The following is a 19599-nucleotide window of genomic DNA, read 5'->3' on the forward strand; positions in this document are numbered from 1 at the left end:
CAAACACAAGGTGCAGGGTTTGAGTCTCACAAGGGATAATTGGCTAGACTTAAAATGGCTCGCAAGAGCAGTTAGCTTAGTACTAATCTATGAACCTATAAGCACTATAATCTCCTGCAACTAACAGGAGCAAGTCCACTGTCAGCTTCTACGTCATTTTCTACATTCAGTGTAAGAAAGGGATACATTACATTCTTCTGAACAGCAAAAATGTTAACAGATGGCTACAGCAGCACCTCAGAGAGTCCATCGGTGCATGGAAGTTCACTTCTACTGGGATGTGAACAGCTGCCAGAGTGCTTCTCTTATCAGTCTCCCAGTACCAAACCCATAAGGTCTCTCTGCACTGAGGGTACAAAACACATCCCACCCCATTTACTCTTCATAGGATAACTTACTGCTGGACTAAATCAGGAAGAGTTTCAGCTTCTGTTTTAGAGCCTTCCTGGCAAGCAGCACCGGTCATGGAAGACCATCCTCCTTGAACCATGGAACACCTGAGGTCAAATTCCACCCTGCCACTAAAGTGACAGATAACAGGACTTGTAATGGGTTTGACTGCAGGAAAGGGAAATCACCAAATGTGAAATGTACACACCCCCACTCAGTGCCTGACACTAGAAGGCATATTCCATAACCACAAAGAGACACTGTGGTTGCTGACACCACATGCACTGAAACACCTGCCATGGGAAAGAGGACCATGTAAATCAAGGACACCATCAGGCCATGCAGATTATCAGGAGGGATCACAGCTATGCCTTCTGTTATTTCCTCAACCAGGCTGCCAAAGGAATGAACTTCCCGGGCCCTCCACATATGGAGGAATAAGCAATGAAATACAGTGTTCAATTCCTTAATGACAAAGGCAGTTCTCAGAGACCAAATCAGAGAGGCATTCTCCCTTTTATAAAGATTGTCACAAGCCAGTGTTTCAGGCAAGGAACCATATCAAGTACGTTCATTTGGAAAACCTCCTCCATGATGACTAATGTCTTGAAAAACATTCTTAGAGGAGATTAGAACACAACGCTGGTATTAAAAGAGGTACCTCTCTGGTATGAGCTGAAGGACCCTCCTCTGCAGATCCCAGTCAATTATGTGCCTAAAAGTGTACATATGCAATGAGAGAACATCATCTTTCTGATGAAGAAGAATATGCGCTGGAGATTCACAACACAGGATATGTCATGCATGATGACCTTGATGAGGTAGCAGAGTTCCAGGAAAGCACAGGACTCTTGTCCATTTCAAGCTAACAAACAGATGAAGCAAAACTCATGCCTCCTTCTGAAAGGACCTACAGATCTTTGAGAAATAAATTCTGGGTCTACTCAAAAAACTTTGGGAAGACTGCTTGTTACTGGTATACAGTACCTTCCCAGGAAGGCAAAGGCAGTCTTTGGCAAATCTAGAACACAACAATCTAGCGTGATGATCCTCAAAAGTGGATCAAATTCAGAGAAATGTTCCCTCAATGGACAGATGTGGATAGGACTGTGGCTGCTGGGATGACAAAAGTGTGCTTTAATTTCTTTTTGCTTCATCATTTCAACATTGAGTCCAAGAAGCAAATTGAAGCATCCTTGCTATTGTGCAAACACCATCCAGGTTTGACAAGTGATTTTTGTGCTGACTTCCTAATAGCCACTGCTCGTAATACAAACGCCTGCAATAGGTAAGGCACTACACCAGTCAACCACTGCCCATAAAACACTTCGAACACCTGCAATAAGTAAAGCACTATACCAGTCGCCCACTGCTCGTAAAACACGAACACCTACAATAAGTCCTACACCAGTCAACCACTGCCCATAAAACACTGCAAACACCTGCAATAAGTAAAGCACTATAGCAGTCGACCGCTGCTTGTAAAACACTGCAAACACCTACAATAAGTACTACACCAGTCAACCACTGCCAATAAAACACTGCGAACATCTGCAATAAGTAAAGCACTATACCAGTCGACCACTGCTCGTAAAACACGAACACCTACAATAAGTAAACTTTGATAAAACAAGCCCAAACACCCTAGCCCAAAAGTTCCTGGAATTCATAAACTTAAATGCCATGGAACAACTAGTCACCATCCCCACAAGAGGAGAAAACATACTTGATCTCATCATCACGAACATGGGAGCACAATGTTCAACACCGGAAGTATACCCCTCACTGGTGAGATCAGATCACAAACTAATCTTGCTGGAGGTCCTCATCCCACCCCCACCTGAAATAAAAAAGACCACAGTAAAGAACTTCTCGAAAGCCGACTTCACACTTCTAAAGACTAGTGTGGTCTCCTTTAAGGCCCCAGAGCCGGCGGAAAACAGTACTCAAGCCGCTGAATCACTTACAAATGCCTTCTACCAGCACCTTCAGGACTGCATGGATAAGGCAATCCCAAGCAAAACAAAGACTCTTTGTACCAAAGGCAAGCGTCCAGTCTGGTGGACCCCAGCCATAAACAAACTCTACAACAAAAGGAGGAAGCTACTACAAGATAGAGCAAAATCCTTAAAAGGTAAGACACCTTTGATCACTATAAGTAAAAAACTAAGAGCTCTCATAAAATCATCCAAAGCAAATTTTGAGAGAAAAATAGCTAAAGACTCAAAAGACAATCATAAGGCCTTCTTTAGCTATGTTAGAAACCTGGGAGGAAACTCCCAGATATGCTCAGAACTAGTTCAAAATGATGTGAAGATTACTGATCCTACAGACATTGCCAACATACTGGCTGACAGGTTCAGTGCAAACTTCTCCCCTCCCCAAAAGGAGAGATATCTATACCAAAGCGATTGCAGCCCCCAAACATCTCTAACGCCCAAGTGAGAACTGCTCTCTCCAAAGCAAAAACACAGCATCCATGGGACCTGATGGTGTCCCCGGCTGTGTGCTCCACGAACTCAACGAGGAATTAAACCCACAGCTAGGACAGCTGTTTAATCATAGTCTCACCTCTGGATACATACCCAGGAGTGGCGCACTGCAACTGTGGTCCCACTTCACAAAGGCGGTGCCTCCACCGACCCTGGAAATTACCGGCCCATTAGCTTGACAAGCCTTATCTGCAAAGCCATGGAGAGGATCATAATGGACCTCATAAATAAAGACATAGGAATTTGCAGACTTTGGATCCAACCCAGTTTGGCTTTGTCAAAGGCAGATCATGCCTTTTAAACTTGGTTGACTTCTTTGAAACAGTCACCAAAGCCATTGATGAGGGAAAGGCAGTCCATACAGCCTACCTCGATCTGGCGAAGGCCTTCGATACAATACCCCACTCGGGTATCATTGAAAATCTCATCAGCTTAAATGTTAACCCATACATCACAAGATGGGTTGCAAACTGGCTGAGTGACAGAACCCACAGGGTCAGAGTTGCTGGCGCCATGTCAGACTCAAAGCCTGTCACAAGTGGTGTCCCACAGGGCTCAGTCCTGGGCCCACTCTTGTTTGGCATCTACTTTTCCGAAGTACAAGCAAACACAGGAGGGTTATGGCTGACAAAGTTTGCATATGACTGCAAACTGGGCGCCATAGTCGAAAACACATCTGACACAGATATCCTTCAGAAGGGTCTCACAGAAACGGATAACTGGTGCCAGAGCCATGGCCTAAAGTTAAATGCCAAAAAATGCATAGTCATACCCTTCGGGAAAAACAAGGTTACCCCTAGCTACCATATAGGTGGCAATCCACTGAGCACAGAAGAAGTTATCAGGGACCTGGGGACCCAGGTTGACAGTAGCCTGTCATTCGACACCCATGTAGCTAAAATAGTTAGGAAGACCTTCTACATTGCCCACCTTATCATGAAGGGATTTACATCTAGATCAAGGGAGGTCATAGTCTCCCTATACTCATCACTCATCAGACCAATGATTGAGTACAATGCCCCATTCGGAATGTATCTAACCCGACACTTGCAGCAGCTGGAGAGGCCACAAAGTTCCTCACCAAAAGGATAAAGGGTCTCAAAATCTGTCCTATGCTGCCCGACTGAAAGAACTCCAGCTCTATTCAGTCGCCACCGCTTGCTCAGAGGTGACCTTTGCCTGACATACAAGGCCATGTCAAACCCAGATTTGATGAATATGCTTCACCTCAAAAATCTAGATCCGTCAGAGCCACAAGGGCGGGAGACTTAAACCTCGACACGGCTATTAATAGGACGTGCTGGAGGGATAGATTCATCTCCCAAAGACTCCCTATGCTGTGGAACAAAATCCCGGTATATGTGAGGCAGAGCACCTCGCTGGCCTTGTTCAAGAGAAATCTTGACCAATGGATGGGAGATCGCAGATATACCCCAGGGATTACCTCAGTGTCACTGCTCGACAGAGGCACAGCAAAATAATGGGTATAGTTCCCCATACTAAAGGGGTGGCGTAAGCCACAAAACTATGGGCTAGGCTTGTAAATGCCCTCGGGCAGATAGCCTAGTATGAACCTATATCAGTCGACCACTGCTTGTAAAACACTGCGAACACCTACAATAAGTAAAGCACTATACCAGTCGACCACTGCTCGTAAAACACGAACGCCTACAATATGTAAAGCACTATACCAGTCGACCACTGCTCGTAAAACACTGCGAACACCTACAATACGTAAAGCACTATACCAGTCGACCACTGCTCATAAAACACTGCGAACACCTACAATAAGTAAAGCATTATACCAGTCGACCACTGCTCATAAAACACTGCGAACACCTACAATAAGTAAAGTACTATACCAGTCGACCAATGCTCGTAAAACATGAACACCTACAATAAAGTAAAGCACCTACAATAAAGTAAAGCACTATACCAGTCGACCACTGCTCATAAAACACTGCGAACACCTACAATAAGTAAAGCACTATACCAGTCGACCACTGCTCATAAAACACTGCGAACACCTACAATAAGTAAAGCACTATACCAGTCGACCACTGCTCGTAAAACATGAACACCTACAATAAGTAAAGCACTAAACCAGTCGACCACTGCTCGTAAAACATGAACACCTACAATAAGTAAAGCACTAAACCAGTCGACCACTGCTCGTAAAACACTGCGAACACCTACAATAAGTAAAGCACTACAGCAGACAATGACCAACGATAGAAAGGAGATCAGCACTGCTGCCCTGCCAGATGACGTAGACCTAGAAAACCCAAAAAAATAAGGCTTCTGCATCAAAAAAGACACCACCATGTGCCCTGAAAAGTTGCTCCTTAGCATTTCTGTAACATGTACGCATTGTTTTTCAAGAGGGAGATCAGAATACAGTGATGGTTATCATTAGTACCATTGTGCATAGCAGTCTTTCCAGGCTGATGGATAGATAGATAGATAAAATGTATACAAGTATGTTCTAATTTATAACATCATGTATGTGTTTATACATCATTTTGGAAACGGTACTTTGTTGTGTAGTTAAAATGTAAAGGGGGCCGCACTAAATTTAAGAGGTGTGCACTGTAAGGGTCTATTTAATCTGAATGTAAGTGCCTTTAAGTACATGCAGCTTGGGTGCTTGGGAATTAGGATCCAATGAAAACACATTACGATGGCCAGTTTGCTTCCCCCCTATTTTTGTGGGTATGGGTTGATATGTGTGTTTGCGTAAAAAGATTCATACACAGAAAATAAAAAAGAAAAGAAAAAGAAGACAGACAAAAATGTTTCACCTTCTCTTATCTAAACACCTTACCAGTTAAAAGGAGAAATATTTTAGAAAGATAAATCAATTCAAGTTTTAGTGGTCTTTTGCTGACAACTGTACTACTGCTCTTTGTATGGCCTTACTTTTCAGATTAAAGGCAGAAAAAAAATGCTCTCCTCTAGACAGGGGAAGACAATAGTGAAAAAGATTTTGAAGTCAGGGCTGAATGCACAACACTAGCTCATGACATGTACAGATGCAAGACAGCAAGACAGAAGGGGGGGGGGGGTAATTCTCTAATAGTGGCTGAAATGTAACACATTTGCACTGGATTTCTACAAGTGAAAGAAACATTTATAATCTAGATAGCAAATCATATTTTGAAGCCATGTTGTTAATTAAGGGTGGGGAAGGGATTTGTCTTTACTGACTGACCATTTAACAAATCTATAAATGTCTAGAGGGGAACATAAGTACATACAAAACAGCACAGTACACTTTGTGAAGCTAAAGGGAGAGGGAGTTGCCTGCAGCAAGGGACAGCAATCTTGCAGGAGCTCCTTACAGCAAACAAGAGCAGGCATTTAAAATAAAATTATTGTTGCATTATAAGCCTTCCAGTTCACCTTTGTGAACACAAGGTATACAGGTGTTTATCAAGACAGTAAAAGCCACAGACAGTAGGTATGTATGACTAGCTTTCCTAAGGTCTGCAGTTAGGCTGACCTCTACAGAAGTTATTAAGACTAAACATCTATCTCTAGAAAACAAGCCAAATGACATGATGACTCCTACAGCTAAAAGCTAGGTACGAATCCCTTTTTTAGTTAAAATACAGATCAAATTAACCTTACATTACACTACAGTATGTCTTTTTTTTATGTTGTTGTTTACAGCAATTTTGTATACATGCAAAAGGCATTTTTAGTATCATGACTGGCTCTGAAAATGTCCATATAGGTTTGGTTTCTTAAAAATGGTCCGACATCTAGAAATGTTTACCAGGACTGTTCACTCTGATAAGTATCATAATTAATTCTCAAATTGTCCATGTATCTGTTTGGATCTAGGACTTCACGAAAGTGCAAAAGCCCAAATCCATTACCACCGAACACACTTTAACGAAAGCGCAATCATCGAAAAAGTGCTTTCGTTAAAGTATAAAAAAAAAAACTCACAAAATCTACTTGAATGCTGCCCCCCATACACACATACACACACACACACCCTACTTTAATATTCTCACTCCGAGGTCGCACTGCAGTGGGGGAAAAGGGAATTTTCCCTTACCGCACAGTAGTACGACCGGAACAAGCATACTTACGCAAAAGTGCTGCTTCGGTGAACAGCACTTTCGTGCAAGTATGCTCACCAAATTGGTATTCTGTGAAAGATGCAGTCGGGCATCTGTACGGGTCCCATCTGTTTAGGTTTCTAAAATAGTCTTTCAGATTTAGACTGTTCACTCAGGACATCAAATCTTCCTTGAACAGCAGTCTTTGTTCTACAACATTTCCTGAAGAGTCATAAGTTGAGGAGTGTCTCTTGCAACTCTTTAACATCAAAGTTTTTAATTCTCTTATTTCCTGTGACAGAACTGACTGTGGCATTTCTGGTAGCTCCTTCTCTGGATTATTTTCACATACATGCCTTGTACAAATGTCTGCAATCCCATCTACACAGATTTCTCATGAACGAAACAGGATCTTGGTTTGACTGCTCTATCAGCAACTTCAGCTTCAGGATGCAAACATTTTCATGGCTTTTGTATTAGTAAATGGAAACACTGCAAAGCACAACATTTCCCTAGGTGCATGATTACAAAGCACAACATTTCCCTAGGTGCATGATTACAAAGCACAACATTTCCCTAGGTGCATGATTACAAAAGAAAATAATGTCAAACCAGCTCTCCCCGTAACCTAAAAAAACACTAACACTCATATTAGAGTGTAAAACATTTAATAATCATTTATTAATAGTCATAACAGGTGACCCCAAAAATTACCAGTTTCAGTGCTTAATGCATCTTACTCAGTATCCATATACTTTATAACAAAAACATTTCATAGGTTGCTGACCAACTGCATCAACCTAATGAAAAGCAAAATAACATTACAAACAAACCAACTTAACATTTCACTTTTATGACCTAATTCAACAGTTAGCCACATATATATGTGCATAAATATATAAATATGTATACGTGGGGGTGCAGCGGTAGCATTGTTGCCTCACAGCAAGAGGTTCTCCCGCAGCGGTAGCGTTGTTGTCTCACAGCAAGAGGTTCTCCCGTTCGATTCTCAGCTAGTGTGCAGAGAGTGCCTTCTGTGTGGAGTCTGCATGTCCTCCCCGCAGGTCGAGTGGCATTCCGAAAGACATGCATGAATGGGCGTGTCTTCGTTGAAGATTGGGCGTCGAGCTGGCAACTCGGCACCGTGAAAATCTACTGCCAATCATTAGCAGACCGGAGTTCCGCTGTGGCGACCCCTAACTGGGAAAAGCCGAAAGACAACAACAACATAAATACAATTTTACAACAATAAAAAATATAAGTATATAAAGTTGTATGCTGCCATCTACTGACCGGTTATAACCATAGAAGATAAACTATAAAAATCGATTTTCAAAAAAGAATTTCAGAAAAAATGTAATGTTTAAAGACTTCCTTTTGCACTTATTCAAGAAAAATATATATATTTTAAAGAAAAGGAAAATCTTACTTTACATTTACAAAAGTACATAAATATTAATTTAATCCTAGAGAAAACATCCTAAACTAATAACTCATTGGCCCGCCTTATCTGCAGGTATGTATTGCCAACCCATTTTACTAATAAAGCATCCAAAGGCATGTTTAAGGTTGAACATGTTTAAGTATGGAATTAATTTTTAAGGCATCTGATATCACTTAAATGTTCACTAATTATGTAATAAAGAGCAAGCAGTACACATTACCAAATAAACGATCCAGTCACTACTACATGTAGTCAAGCAATCAATATCATACCATTTAGATGTACTGGCTGAAGTAAACAGATTTTTAATAATCTTACAGGCAGAACAATTCCAACATGGCAAACAACCCTTCAGGGAGGTTTCACCTAGAAGTTTTCGGTGTTATAATGTAATATCAACATTTTTAATAACGACTCAAAAACTGTTCAATATTTTACCTTTCCTGTATGTAAACTTGCATGGAAATGGTATTAGTTCTGCCACTTTGTTAGCCAGCAATATTCTCCAACATGTATGGACCAGAACATGTTAGATTTGCCTTATACCTGCTCCATGGATTCTTAAAACTTCTCTAAATGTCCTCTGTGCCCTGCTGTCAGTCTCTTTCGTAATCGTACCCCTCCCATCTTCCCATTATAGTACATATGGTACCTTAAACGTCACCATTTCTGAATGCCAACTAAGCAGGCAACACACCAGGCTTATCCTGAAGTCCTTTGCTTGAATTGCTTGGTTTCTGCTTCCATAGTGTGTGTCTAAGCAAATCACTAAACCAGACATTGGTCCAAGGTCACTTCAGTAATAAGAGACCGTAGTGAACATAATACAGCATCAAATTAACAAAAATAAATCAAAGATACTTTACTTTTATACTTCACTTACAACCTGGTGGCATTCTAAAGTTATCACCCAGAGTTTATACATTCTCTGTCAAAACTAGTTTAAGAAGCCCACTACAATTACCAAAATACAAATAAAGGATATACTATTCCAGTCAAAAAAGAAATACTTGTAAATGAAGCACTTAATTTTAGCCATTTCCTCTCAACTTTCCAGATTTTCACATAATGTCCAGATTTTTGCCTCAAAATTCCAATGCGTTCCTCACAAAATTTGTGGATTTCTGGCAAATCAATGGTATGATCTGAGGAATTAAATAGTTAAATAATAACATATTTGAGTTTCAGACTTCATATCCTTTAGAAAATGCATTTTAACACAAACTTTGTTATTAAGGTTATAAGAGCAATATTTAAAATCTGCCCCTATTTTTGGGGCCTTTGCCGCCCCCCCCCCATTATGTCAGGCTTCATCAGGATTTCTTGGGCTAAAAGGTTGAGAGGTATGGCTGCTTTTAGGCAAACACTAATTTTAAGCATGTATGAGTATGTTGTACAAATCAGTGCTGATGAAATTTAATATAGATGGGCCGAGATGTTTCTGGCTCTAGAAATCAAATTTTCTTAGAGACACTCGGCAAAATGTACTCTTTGTACAGGCAAAATACTGGGGAAGCATAATACGAAGAACAAGCAGTGACACACAAGGGAGTAGCATTTTAATACCAGTTCGTGAACCTTTGAACAAGCAGTGACACACAAGGGAGTACCATTTTAATACAAGTTCGTGAACCTTTGAACAGACACTCACTTTTGCAGAATACTGCTTCATCTCTCCATTCTCATGTCCTGCATTAACAAACTCTCCCAGAGGGCCCCATACAGCACTCGTCACCTTTGACTCAGGACAGCTTATCTTCATGTAAGGATCGTTGTCGCCTAAACACAAACAGGAAGCAGTTACAAAATAGTTACCTTAAAACATGTGCACCAGACTTCTGTTTTAACGTTGTTTAACTGCATGCAATACTACTGAAGTCAATTAAACACCATCATTACGAAAAGAAGCAAACATGTGCATGCAAAGACACTGCAGAAAATGCAATCTCCATTTTATTATATTTGTTCCAGATAGGTGATCTGGTCTGTGGACCTTTTTTAAACCACAGCCTGGGCCAGGCAGGACAAACTAAGTTTTATCAAGATGAAAATAGAAAAACAGCAACCCAGAAATATTACTATAATAAAACATATAACAGAAGCATAAAACATATTCAAGAATTACAGTCTATTTACAAACATTAACACTAACAAAATTAGTAGCATTTACAATGGTCACATGAAAAAAATGAAACCCAAGACAATGACCTGTGCTAAAGGACTTTGGGGAGCAGACTCCAAAGCTTAATAACATTTTCCTTCCAGTATTCCTTGAACTTTCTTCACAGTGTTGGTACAGTTCAAAGGTGGGCTATCTGCTTTCACTGCAGAATGACTATCAAAGAACAGGAGCAGGCTACCTGTTTTCGACACACGAAATGAGGCACCCAATGCATCATCCAAATGTAATGTGTGTGAAGTGCACCGAATCGTACCCCCGTGTCTGGATCCCATTTTCACTCCCTTGTTTACAGGGCCTTCCTGATGGCTCCACTACCTACACTCAATCAGCCCATTAATGCCACAGTGGGGTGAGCTGGGCATCCTTATGTCAGAAGAGAACCTTGGCCCAGTCATTTCTGGCTGGGAAACCCGATCAGCCTATCCATTCCTGCTGACAAGAGTCAGACGGCAGACAGATAGATGGCCAGTTCTTTGTATTCTTCCCTTCCTCAGGCTGCTTAAACTCTACTTAGCATTCTTGTCAGTAAGAAGAAGTGTGCACGGTGCCAACTGTAATTTCTTTTTCCCCAGCTCAGCAAGGAGGTCTCTGCCTAACACAGCATGAGCCAAAGTACAGTTGTGTACACTTACCATAAATGTAGATGTTCAAGTGTATTCACTGTTGCAGTCATTACATTTGGGTTATCCTGCTGGCAGGTTGCCCTCAGTCGGCCTGAATTCCAAAGTCTTGGGTCCTGCATCGGTTGCTGTCGCCTCTTCCCTGACGTCAGGTAGTCAGGGGTATAAAAGATGTAGCCAACGCCATTTTATTTAGTTTTTCTTGCCCCAGATGTCAGGTGCCCCCAAAAAGGTAGGCTAAAAATATGTAAGTAAAACATACATGCACCAAAATAAGATTTATCATCATCTATAAGCAAATACACCACCTAGGTTTTATAGATTAGAGAAGTAAAGATAAGTTCCAGCAAAAATTAGGGGGATGGTGGGAGGGTAACCTGGATTGCAACAGTGAATACACTCGAACATCTGAACTGCAACAGTGAATACACTCGAACATCTACATTTATGGTAAGTGTACACAAATGTACTATGTTCTTCGTGTTTCACTGTTGCAGTCATTACATTTGGGTTGAGTCCCAAAGCTATGGTTGGGGGGCTGGAGCTAAACAGCATTAGGAGCGGCTATGAGACCCTGCAGAACTGCAGTGGCAAAGCCTGCCCTGGATTTAGAGTAAAGAGGCAGATTGCAATGTTTTGTAAAGGTATGCACTGAACTCCAAGTAGTAGCCTCCAAATGTCTTTGGTTGGTACTCCCCTGGGAAAGGCTGCAGCTCTGGTTGAATGTGGCCTAATGCCCTTAGGCACTGGTTTGCCATACTGTGAGTAGCAGAAACGAATGCAGTGACCTATCCACTTTGAAACAGTCTGCTTGGAGATATCCTTTCCTTGTGATGCTGTGGCATATGCCGCTAGCAATTGCTCTGTCTTTCTAAAAACTAAGTTTTGTCCAAGTAGAATCTAAGTTGCATGTGTACGTCCAAAGAATGCAGAATTTTCTCCCCCTTGTTCTGTGGGTTTGGATAAAAGGTTGGCAAATGAATTGTTTGGTTAAGGGCAATACTGGATACCACCTTAGGCATAAATGTAGGGTTTGTTCTCAGAGAGACCCTGTCTGGATAGAAAATGATAAAGGGTTCCACAGCCATGAGAGCCTGTAGCTCTGAAACTAGTCTTGCAGAAGTTATTGCTATGAGCAGAGCTGTTTTCCAAGATAAGACCTTTATGTCCACAGTAGCAGCTGGTTCAAAAGGAGGTAAGGTGAGTTTTTCCAAGACACAGTTGAGGTCCCATGCAGGTATTGGCGTTCTCCTTGGAGGCCTTAAGTTTTTGGCTCTTCTGAGGTACTGCCTTAATAAAGGATGGGAAAAGAGTGGTGGCTCTGTATTGTAATGAGCCGAAATGGCAGAGGCAAGGATTTTAATTGATGAAAAAGATAGGCCTTTGTCCAGCATCTCAGTTAAATATTGCAAAATCTGAGGAATATTTGGGACAGCTGTATCGGTTCCTTGAGCTTGGTTCCAAGCGCAAAATCTCTTCCATTTCCCAGCATAGGATTTTCTAGTACTAGGCCTTCTGGCTTCTAAAATGTCATCCATCACAGCTTTACTGAGAGGTGCAGTTTGTATGGCTACATTATCCGCCATGCTGCCAGGTTTAGGGTCCTGAGCTGGCTGTGCAGAATCTGGATTTTTTGCTGAGACAGTAAATTAGGTATTTGAGGTAAGGTCCAGGCTGGGCATTGGGACAAGTTTCTTAAGATTGGATACCAGTACTGGCTTGGCCAGTCTGGGGCAATCGGAATAATTTTTGGTTTCTCCTGCCTGACCTTTAGGAGTACCTTGGGGAGAAGAGGCAGTGGAGGAAAGGCATATATTGCTAGGTTTTGTCCAGTTGAAAGATAAGGCGTCCACTTTCCAAGCCTGTCTGTGATAAGTCCTTGTGCAGAATCTTTTTAGTTAATTGTTTTGAGGAGAGGCAAATGGATCTATGTCCGGGCGTCCCCATTTCATTGCTATCATGCTGAAGACTTGTGGATCCAGGTGCCACTTCTGCAGATCCATGAGGTTTCTGCTTAGTTCGTCTGCCAGAGTATTTTCCTTTCCTGGCAGGAATTGTGCCTGCAGATGAACTTGGCAAGACAATGCTGTGTCCCATAAAGCCATGGCTAGTCTGCACAGGGGGTAAGAATGAGTGCCCCTCTGCTTGTTTATGTACCACATGACCGTGGTGTTGTCCGTCTTTATCAGTAGTTGTCCCGGATGAAGTAGGTCCTTGAAGGCGGTCAGGGCATTTTGAACAGCTAGCATCTCTTTTTGATTGATATGTAGATGCTTCTGGTGTGGACCAGGTGCCCTGAATGCCTTTCCTGCCATGTGTGCCCCCCAGGCATAATCTGATGCATCCGTCGTTAGGCTCTGCCTGGCTGGGGGTAGTGAGAATGGCTGTCCATTGTTTTGGTGACAAGCCTTTGCCCACCATCAAAATTCCTGTTGCAGGCAGGGAATTAGAGTAATAATTGTTTCCAGGCTGTGGCAATGTTGTGTCCAGACACTTTTTATGTACCACTGAATTTTCCTCATATGCAGTCTTGCATATGGAATTAGTAAGATGCAAGATGCCATGAAGCCCAAAGCCTGCAGAATTTTTCTTGCAGATAACTGGGCCTTTGATGCCATTTCCTTGAAATAGGTATTTAGTTGCCTTTGTTTGTCTGGAGTGAGAAAAGCCATCTGGGCAGTTGTACTTAAGCTTGCACCCAGGAATATTATCTCTTGAGAGGGTACTAGTTTTGATTTCTTTTTGTTGACTGTGTACCCTACGCCTGTATCACAAAAGTCAGATGCTGTAGTAGAATGTCCTTGTTCTCTGCTTGTATGAGGCAGTTGTCCAAGTAAGGATATATTTGTATTCCTCTTTGTCTGCAGCAAGCAATTACTGGTGCCAGGCACTTTGTGAAGACCCTGGGCACAGTAGATAAGCCAAAGGGCAGTGCAGAGAATTGGTAATGCTTTGAGCCAGCCTTGAATCTGAGGCATCTTCTGCATGACTGTCTGATTGGGACATGCAGGTATGCCTCTTTTAGGTCTAAAGTCACGAGCCAAGCCTTACTGCCCAGCATGGGCAGAAGCTGCTGTAAGGTCAACATCTTGAATTTTGGTATATCCATAAAAGTGTTTAGAATAGATAGGTCCAGTATTGGTCTCCATGCTTTGTTCTTTCTGGGTACCAAGAACAGTCTCGAGTAAAATCCTTGTCCCTGCTCTTGCTGTGGTACTTGTTGAATAGCCCTCATGTCCATGAGAGCTGCGACTTGTTTTTGAGCCTCTGCCCATTGATTTTCTGGCAGGTCTGGCCAACCGTTTGCCCTTAGCAGGGTATGGAAATGAAACTTGTAGCCTTGTGACACTATGCCTAGAACCCATTTGTCCTGGGTTATAATGTGCCAATTTTTAGAAAAAAGTGCTAGTTTTCCCCCTAAGGGTGCTGCCAGAAGATAAGTGCTTGGCGCAGGCAGGGGGAAGTCACTGGGACTGTTTCCTGTATGATTGTGATTTGTCCTCTCCACCTTTGGAGGTAGAAGCACTCCACTGCTTAGACCTGTGGGATCCTTGCGGCTGTGGTCTGCCTCTAGGGCGTCTGGATCTGCCCCTTTGAGGTCGGTCTGAGACTGGAAAGGACCAATTCTTTGTAGGCCAGTGTCTGCTAAATCTGGGAGGCTGTGCCTGTAAGAAATCCTTGACTGTTTGCATAGATTTAGCTTTGTCCTCCATTTTCTTTAACACCTCTTCTGCCTTCCCACCAAACAAGGTAACATGTTGTAAAGGAGCATCTAATAATTTTGCTTTAACATGGTCAGGCAGATTTTGTTCCTTTAACCAAGCATGCCTCCTAATGACAGAACCCATAACAGCGGCCCTGCAGGAGGCCTCCAGAGAATCAAACCCACATTGCAAAGTATGCTTTCCAACTTGTTCAGTTGCATGCAATAAGTCCTGCATTTCTTTTTCTGCACATTCAGAATTTGCCATCATTTTCTGTTTAAGCAGTGTCATGATATATTGCTGATATTTGAGCATATGAAACTGGCAACTTAAGGCCCTTGTAGCCAAAGTAGCAGATGTGTAAACCTTTTTTCCCCATCTATCCAGAGCCCTAAAATCCCTGTAAGAGGGGGGTAGGAGTTTTTTGCAGTAGAAGCCTTGACCCCCTTTGGACCCTGAGAAATAGTTTCTGGGTCTGCAGAAGGGTTTTTGAAAAGGAATTTATGAGAGTCAGAGACCCTGTAGTATCTGTTCGGCTTAACAGGAGCTGGAGATAGAGAGTCAGGGGTCAGACTAGACTCCCGAGAACACATCTACAATGTCCAACACAGATGGGACAGCTAGAGGCCTGTGTTGAGGTCTTAAAAGGAAGTCTCTGAGCCTTTTCTTAGATTCTGAAAAATCTTGGCTCTCCCAGTGGAAGTGCTCCCTCATGGTATGCAAGGTTTCCCCAAAAGAGTAGTCCTCAGGAGGAGAAGCTGAAGGAATTGATTCTTCAGCATCAGAATCCTCATAGGGGGAAGAGAACATTCCTGATCAGAAGAGGAATCAGAAGAAATGGAAACCTGATCTGAAGATTCATAGTCTGTCTCTTGCCTAGGCCTCTTATCAGGAGGGGGATGGGAACCCCTGATCAAGGTAATTAAGCTTTCGGCCATTTTGACTATCTGTTTTTTGGGCATGGAGGCCTGTCCTTGTGACTGGTGAACTTGTTTCTTTGCCCTTAAAGGTGTCTTAATCTTTGAAGTCGGTTTAATATATAATTGTTTAGGTCTGAATACACCCTCAGAAGCCAATACCTGCTCAGCGGCTCCGGACCCATCTGAGGAAATAGTCTCAGAGGCTCCAATACTTCGAGTTTCCTGCGGCCTGGCAGACTCCACGTGGGAGTCGGTAGCAGCTTGCGACTCTAAAGCAGCGGACGTCAGGGGCTGTGAAAGCGCCTCACTGAGAACCGGTGACTTGCTTAGGAAAAGCTTCGTCGTCTGTTTTGGACCTTGGTTGCCTGTCCTTTTCTTTTTCTTTGCATTTTTTGTGAACTCCAGCAGCCGGATGGCTATCAGACGACATTGTATAATTAAATCTTCGTCCAAAATAGCTTAATGCAAAATTGTACTGACGCTTAATAGTGCGTTGGTTAAATCTAGCACAAAACCGACAACTAGCAACGTTGTGGTCAGGGCCTACGCAAGGAATACAGTAAGAATGAAAGTCCTTATGAGGTATTTGCTTCCCACAAGATATACAATTATTAACTTTTTCTGACATCGGTCTGGAGCAAGAAAAAAGTTTCTAGCGGGTACCAGCTTTTAATGAAGACTTCGGATCTGAAATTCGAACACGAAAATGTCAGGAGTCGGTCAACTGGCACTTGAGAACTGCTTCCGCTTCGGGCACCGCACGGCAAGAAAGACTAAATAAAATGGCGTCAGCTGCATCTTTTATACCCCTGACTACCTGACGTCAGGAAAGAGGTGACAGCAACCGACGCAGGACCCAAGACTTTGGAATTCAGGCCGACTGAGGGCAACCTGCCAGCAGGATAACCCAAACGTAATGACTACAACAGTAAAACACAAAGAACATCAAGGCCTCTACAGGCAGGTATGCAATATACTCAACCACCATCAAGTGTCAACAATGCCTCTAGCACAACAACCTCCCTTCCACTGGAACTAGAAGCCCCCCCCCACTCGGACAAGTGAGCTGGTGTTAACACCACATGCACACACAATATACAACACATTACAATACATAAAACAGCTTATGAATTTAAGGAAATACATTTTTCCCCACGATGTAGCTGGTTCAAGAGAAATTGTACATAAGCACATTACATAATATGTCCACTGTCCATCAGCTGAAGTATACAGAAGGGTAGCAAGGGATTTAGCATAATGTAGAACTTAAAGGACGAGTAGTTATAGGTAGACTGAGGTAGAGAGCTTGTAGAGATCTGTATAGAGAGCTTGTAGAGATCTGTAACAGGAGGTAGTTGTAGTTACAAAAACTTCCATCTCCCAGGTAAGAGCGAATGTATGTTGAGGGTGGACTGGCATCTGCCAGTGTAAAAGACAGTTGTAGGAAAATATACAAAGACATTTTAGTGCTAGAGATATAAAGTTACGTGTGTAAGATTAGGGTACAAAAGGGTTAAGTATAGGGAGTGCAACTTTGAAGGTGGAGTTTAGATGGAGTCCAGTGGGTGGGGGAAGTTAGCCTGGGGTAGTACATGAGCATAGCCAGTTATTTTTCAGGAGTTTCTTTAGTCATGTTTTGAAGTCATGCAGTATGTGGACCAGTCTTATTTCTGGAGGATTTGGTTCCAGATTTTTGCTACCTGGTTACAGTACAACGAGTCTCCTACATTACTTGATTCGGTGATGGATAGAAAAGCTTTGTTGATGGACTGTAGGGCTCAATTAGTGGTATAGGGTTGTAGTATTCCTTTTAGAGCCCGCATTATTTTTCTGGGGAGTTCATTAGTTAATGGTCTATAATAAGTTGATGGTAGTTCAGAGATGTAAGGTCCAGGCAGTTAAGGCTTTTAGTGCTATGCAATGTTTTTTTTTTTTTTTTTGTACAATTTTGTCATAAGCTGTCTAGTTTATTTCTGAAAGTCAAATTAAGATTTGATATGTTTGTGCTATGTTTTTCTGAAGTTATTAGTGAGGCATTCCCTAGCCCTGTACAGGGATCCTAGTTTGCAGTTTTTTTTTTTTTTTTTGTTTTTTTTTTGATGGTTAGGAGTAGGTGCTGGTCGTATCCAAGACCATCGAGCATTACTCCAAGGAGTTTTACCTGTGTGAGATATTGTTTTTGCTTTGTTCACTGATAAGACATGAAAGGATTGTTTTTCGATTGGGTACTTTTATGGGGTGAAAAGCATAAATTTTTTTTTAAAGCATTTAAGACCACATCTGAGCTATCTAGCCAGAATGCTACGGCATTCTACACTATTCCCCATACAAGCATTATTGAAAAAATAAATAAATAAAAAAAAGAGCATCTAGCCCTGGCCAAGGCCTTTGTGACACTACTCCCAATATAGGCATAACTGAATCTTGTAAACCTGAAAATAAATCCTTATGTTAGATAGCAAACTAAACGGTCATCTGAGAGAACCCATGTGGTTAGAGTAGTATCATAACTGCTACTTCTAAAAGCAAAAAATGTTACTTCTTTTCTAAAGATTTCAAGCCTGCATGAACTAAAGCACTGCTGCCGATTCCCTGCTGGGTGAGGGAAGTAAACCTATATTTTTTGTCTGTGAACTGTCAATACAACTATTTCTGTTTTACTTGCTCCATTTTTTATTGTTTTAAGAAATCTGCTTGGGCTGGTGTTTTTGTTTTATGTGAGAGACCAAGGCTGCACATTTCACATGTTTTTCATTGGTTAAATTGGTTTCTTGAATGGCACTTAAATACACATTAAATTGCTTAGCCTTAGTCTTTTCAAGCCTGCATAAACTAAACTAAAGCACTGCTGCGATTCCCTACTGAGTGACGAAAGTAAACCTATATTTTTTATCTGCGACTTTCTAATAGAACTGCTTTCTGTTTTCTCTGCGCCATCCATTTTGTTTTCTGTTTTAAGAAATCTGTTTGTCTGGTGATTTTGTTCTATGTGAGAGACTGACAAATTATCTAGGCTGCACATTTTACTTTTTTTTCATTAGTTAAAAACGGTTTCTTGACTGCACTTTTAAACTGTATTTAACTAATTGCTGCATTATTTCTGCTTTTTACTGTTTGCAACTGCATCATTTTTTACATTTGATTTCAACTGTACTGTTAGTCTAGATAGCAAAGTCTAGATTCAGATCTGCTGAAGCCTGTAATCAATACATTTGAGCACTAAACCAACCATACCCTGCTCCCCTCTTGCTGAATGGGTATAGATCCAGCCTTGTCTGAGCTGGGCATTGCTGAAAGAAGGTTCACTGTGTGCTTCCTATTGGCAGCATAGCTTAAAAGTGTTTATTTTTGACTGCATTTAAGCCTTGCAGTCGAGTATTGCTGAGCAACGCTGGTTAGCTGTGCCCTGTATAGACGCAAATGCCTGAAACACAATTTTTTCCTAGACATCAGTTGAACCCTCCCAAGCTTCCTTGCTGCACTATGGGCAACTCAGCTGCGCAAAGAGCAGCACTGCCACATGCATCATCCCTAGCTTTCAATAGAACAAGGGTAGTCCTTGTGCAAAAAACTAGTCTAACTAGCCCACGCCCTTCCCTAAAAGGACATATAGTATAAAAAAAAAAAAAAAAAAAAAAAAAAATGCTATAATGAATGGGCAGCTTTCCATCATTTCTCCAGCCAACCTGATTGACATGAGCATCCCAAAGCAATGTAGTAATTGCCTCATGTATACAGACAGCTACTTACTCCTAAAACCAAAAATACCCTATGTGA

At 41.9% G+C, this 19599-nt stretch overlaps 1 protein-coding gene across 1 annotated transcript in view; it reads right to left on the reverse strand.

Moving 5' to 3' along the window:
- Positions 1–19599, reverse strand: part of EIF3I (eukaryotic translation initiation factor 3 subunit I) — a 363205-nt gene that overhangs the window by 187775 nt on the left and 155831 nt on the right. Inside the window, exon 6 of the mRNA XM_044082520.1 lies at positions 10048–10175. Within this exon, the coding sequence (XP_043938455.1) occupies positions 10048–10175 (128 nt within the window). The remainder of the gene's footprint in view (positions 1–10047; positions 10176–19599) is intronic.

Source organism: Protopterus annectens, chromosome 1.part1 (genome assembly GCF_019279795.1).
Source record: "Protopterus annectens isolate FY-2018-M chromosome 1.part1, PAN1.0, whole genome shotgun sequence".
NCBI lineage: Eukaryota > Metazoa > Chordata > Ceratodontiformes > Protopteridae > Protopterus > Protopterus annectens.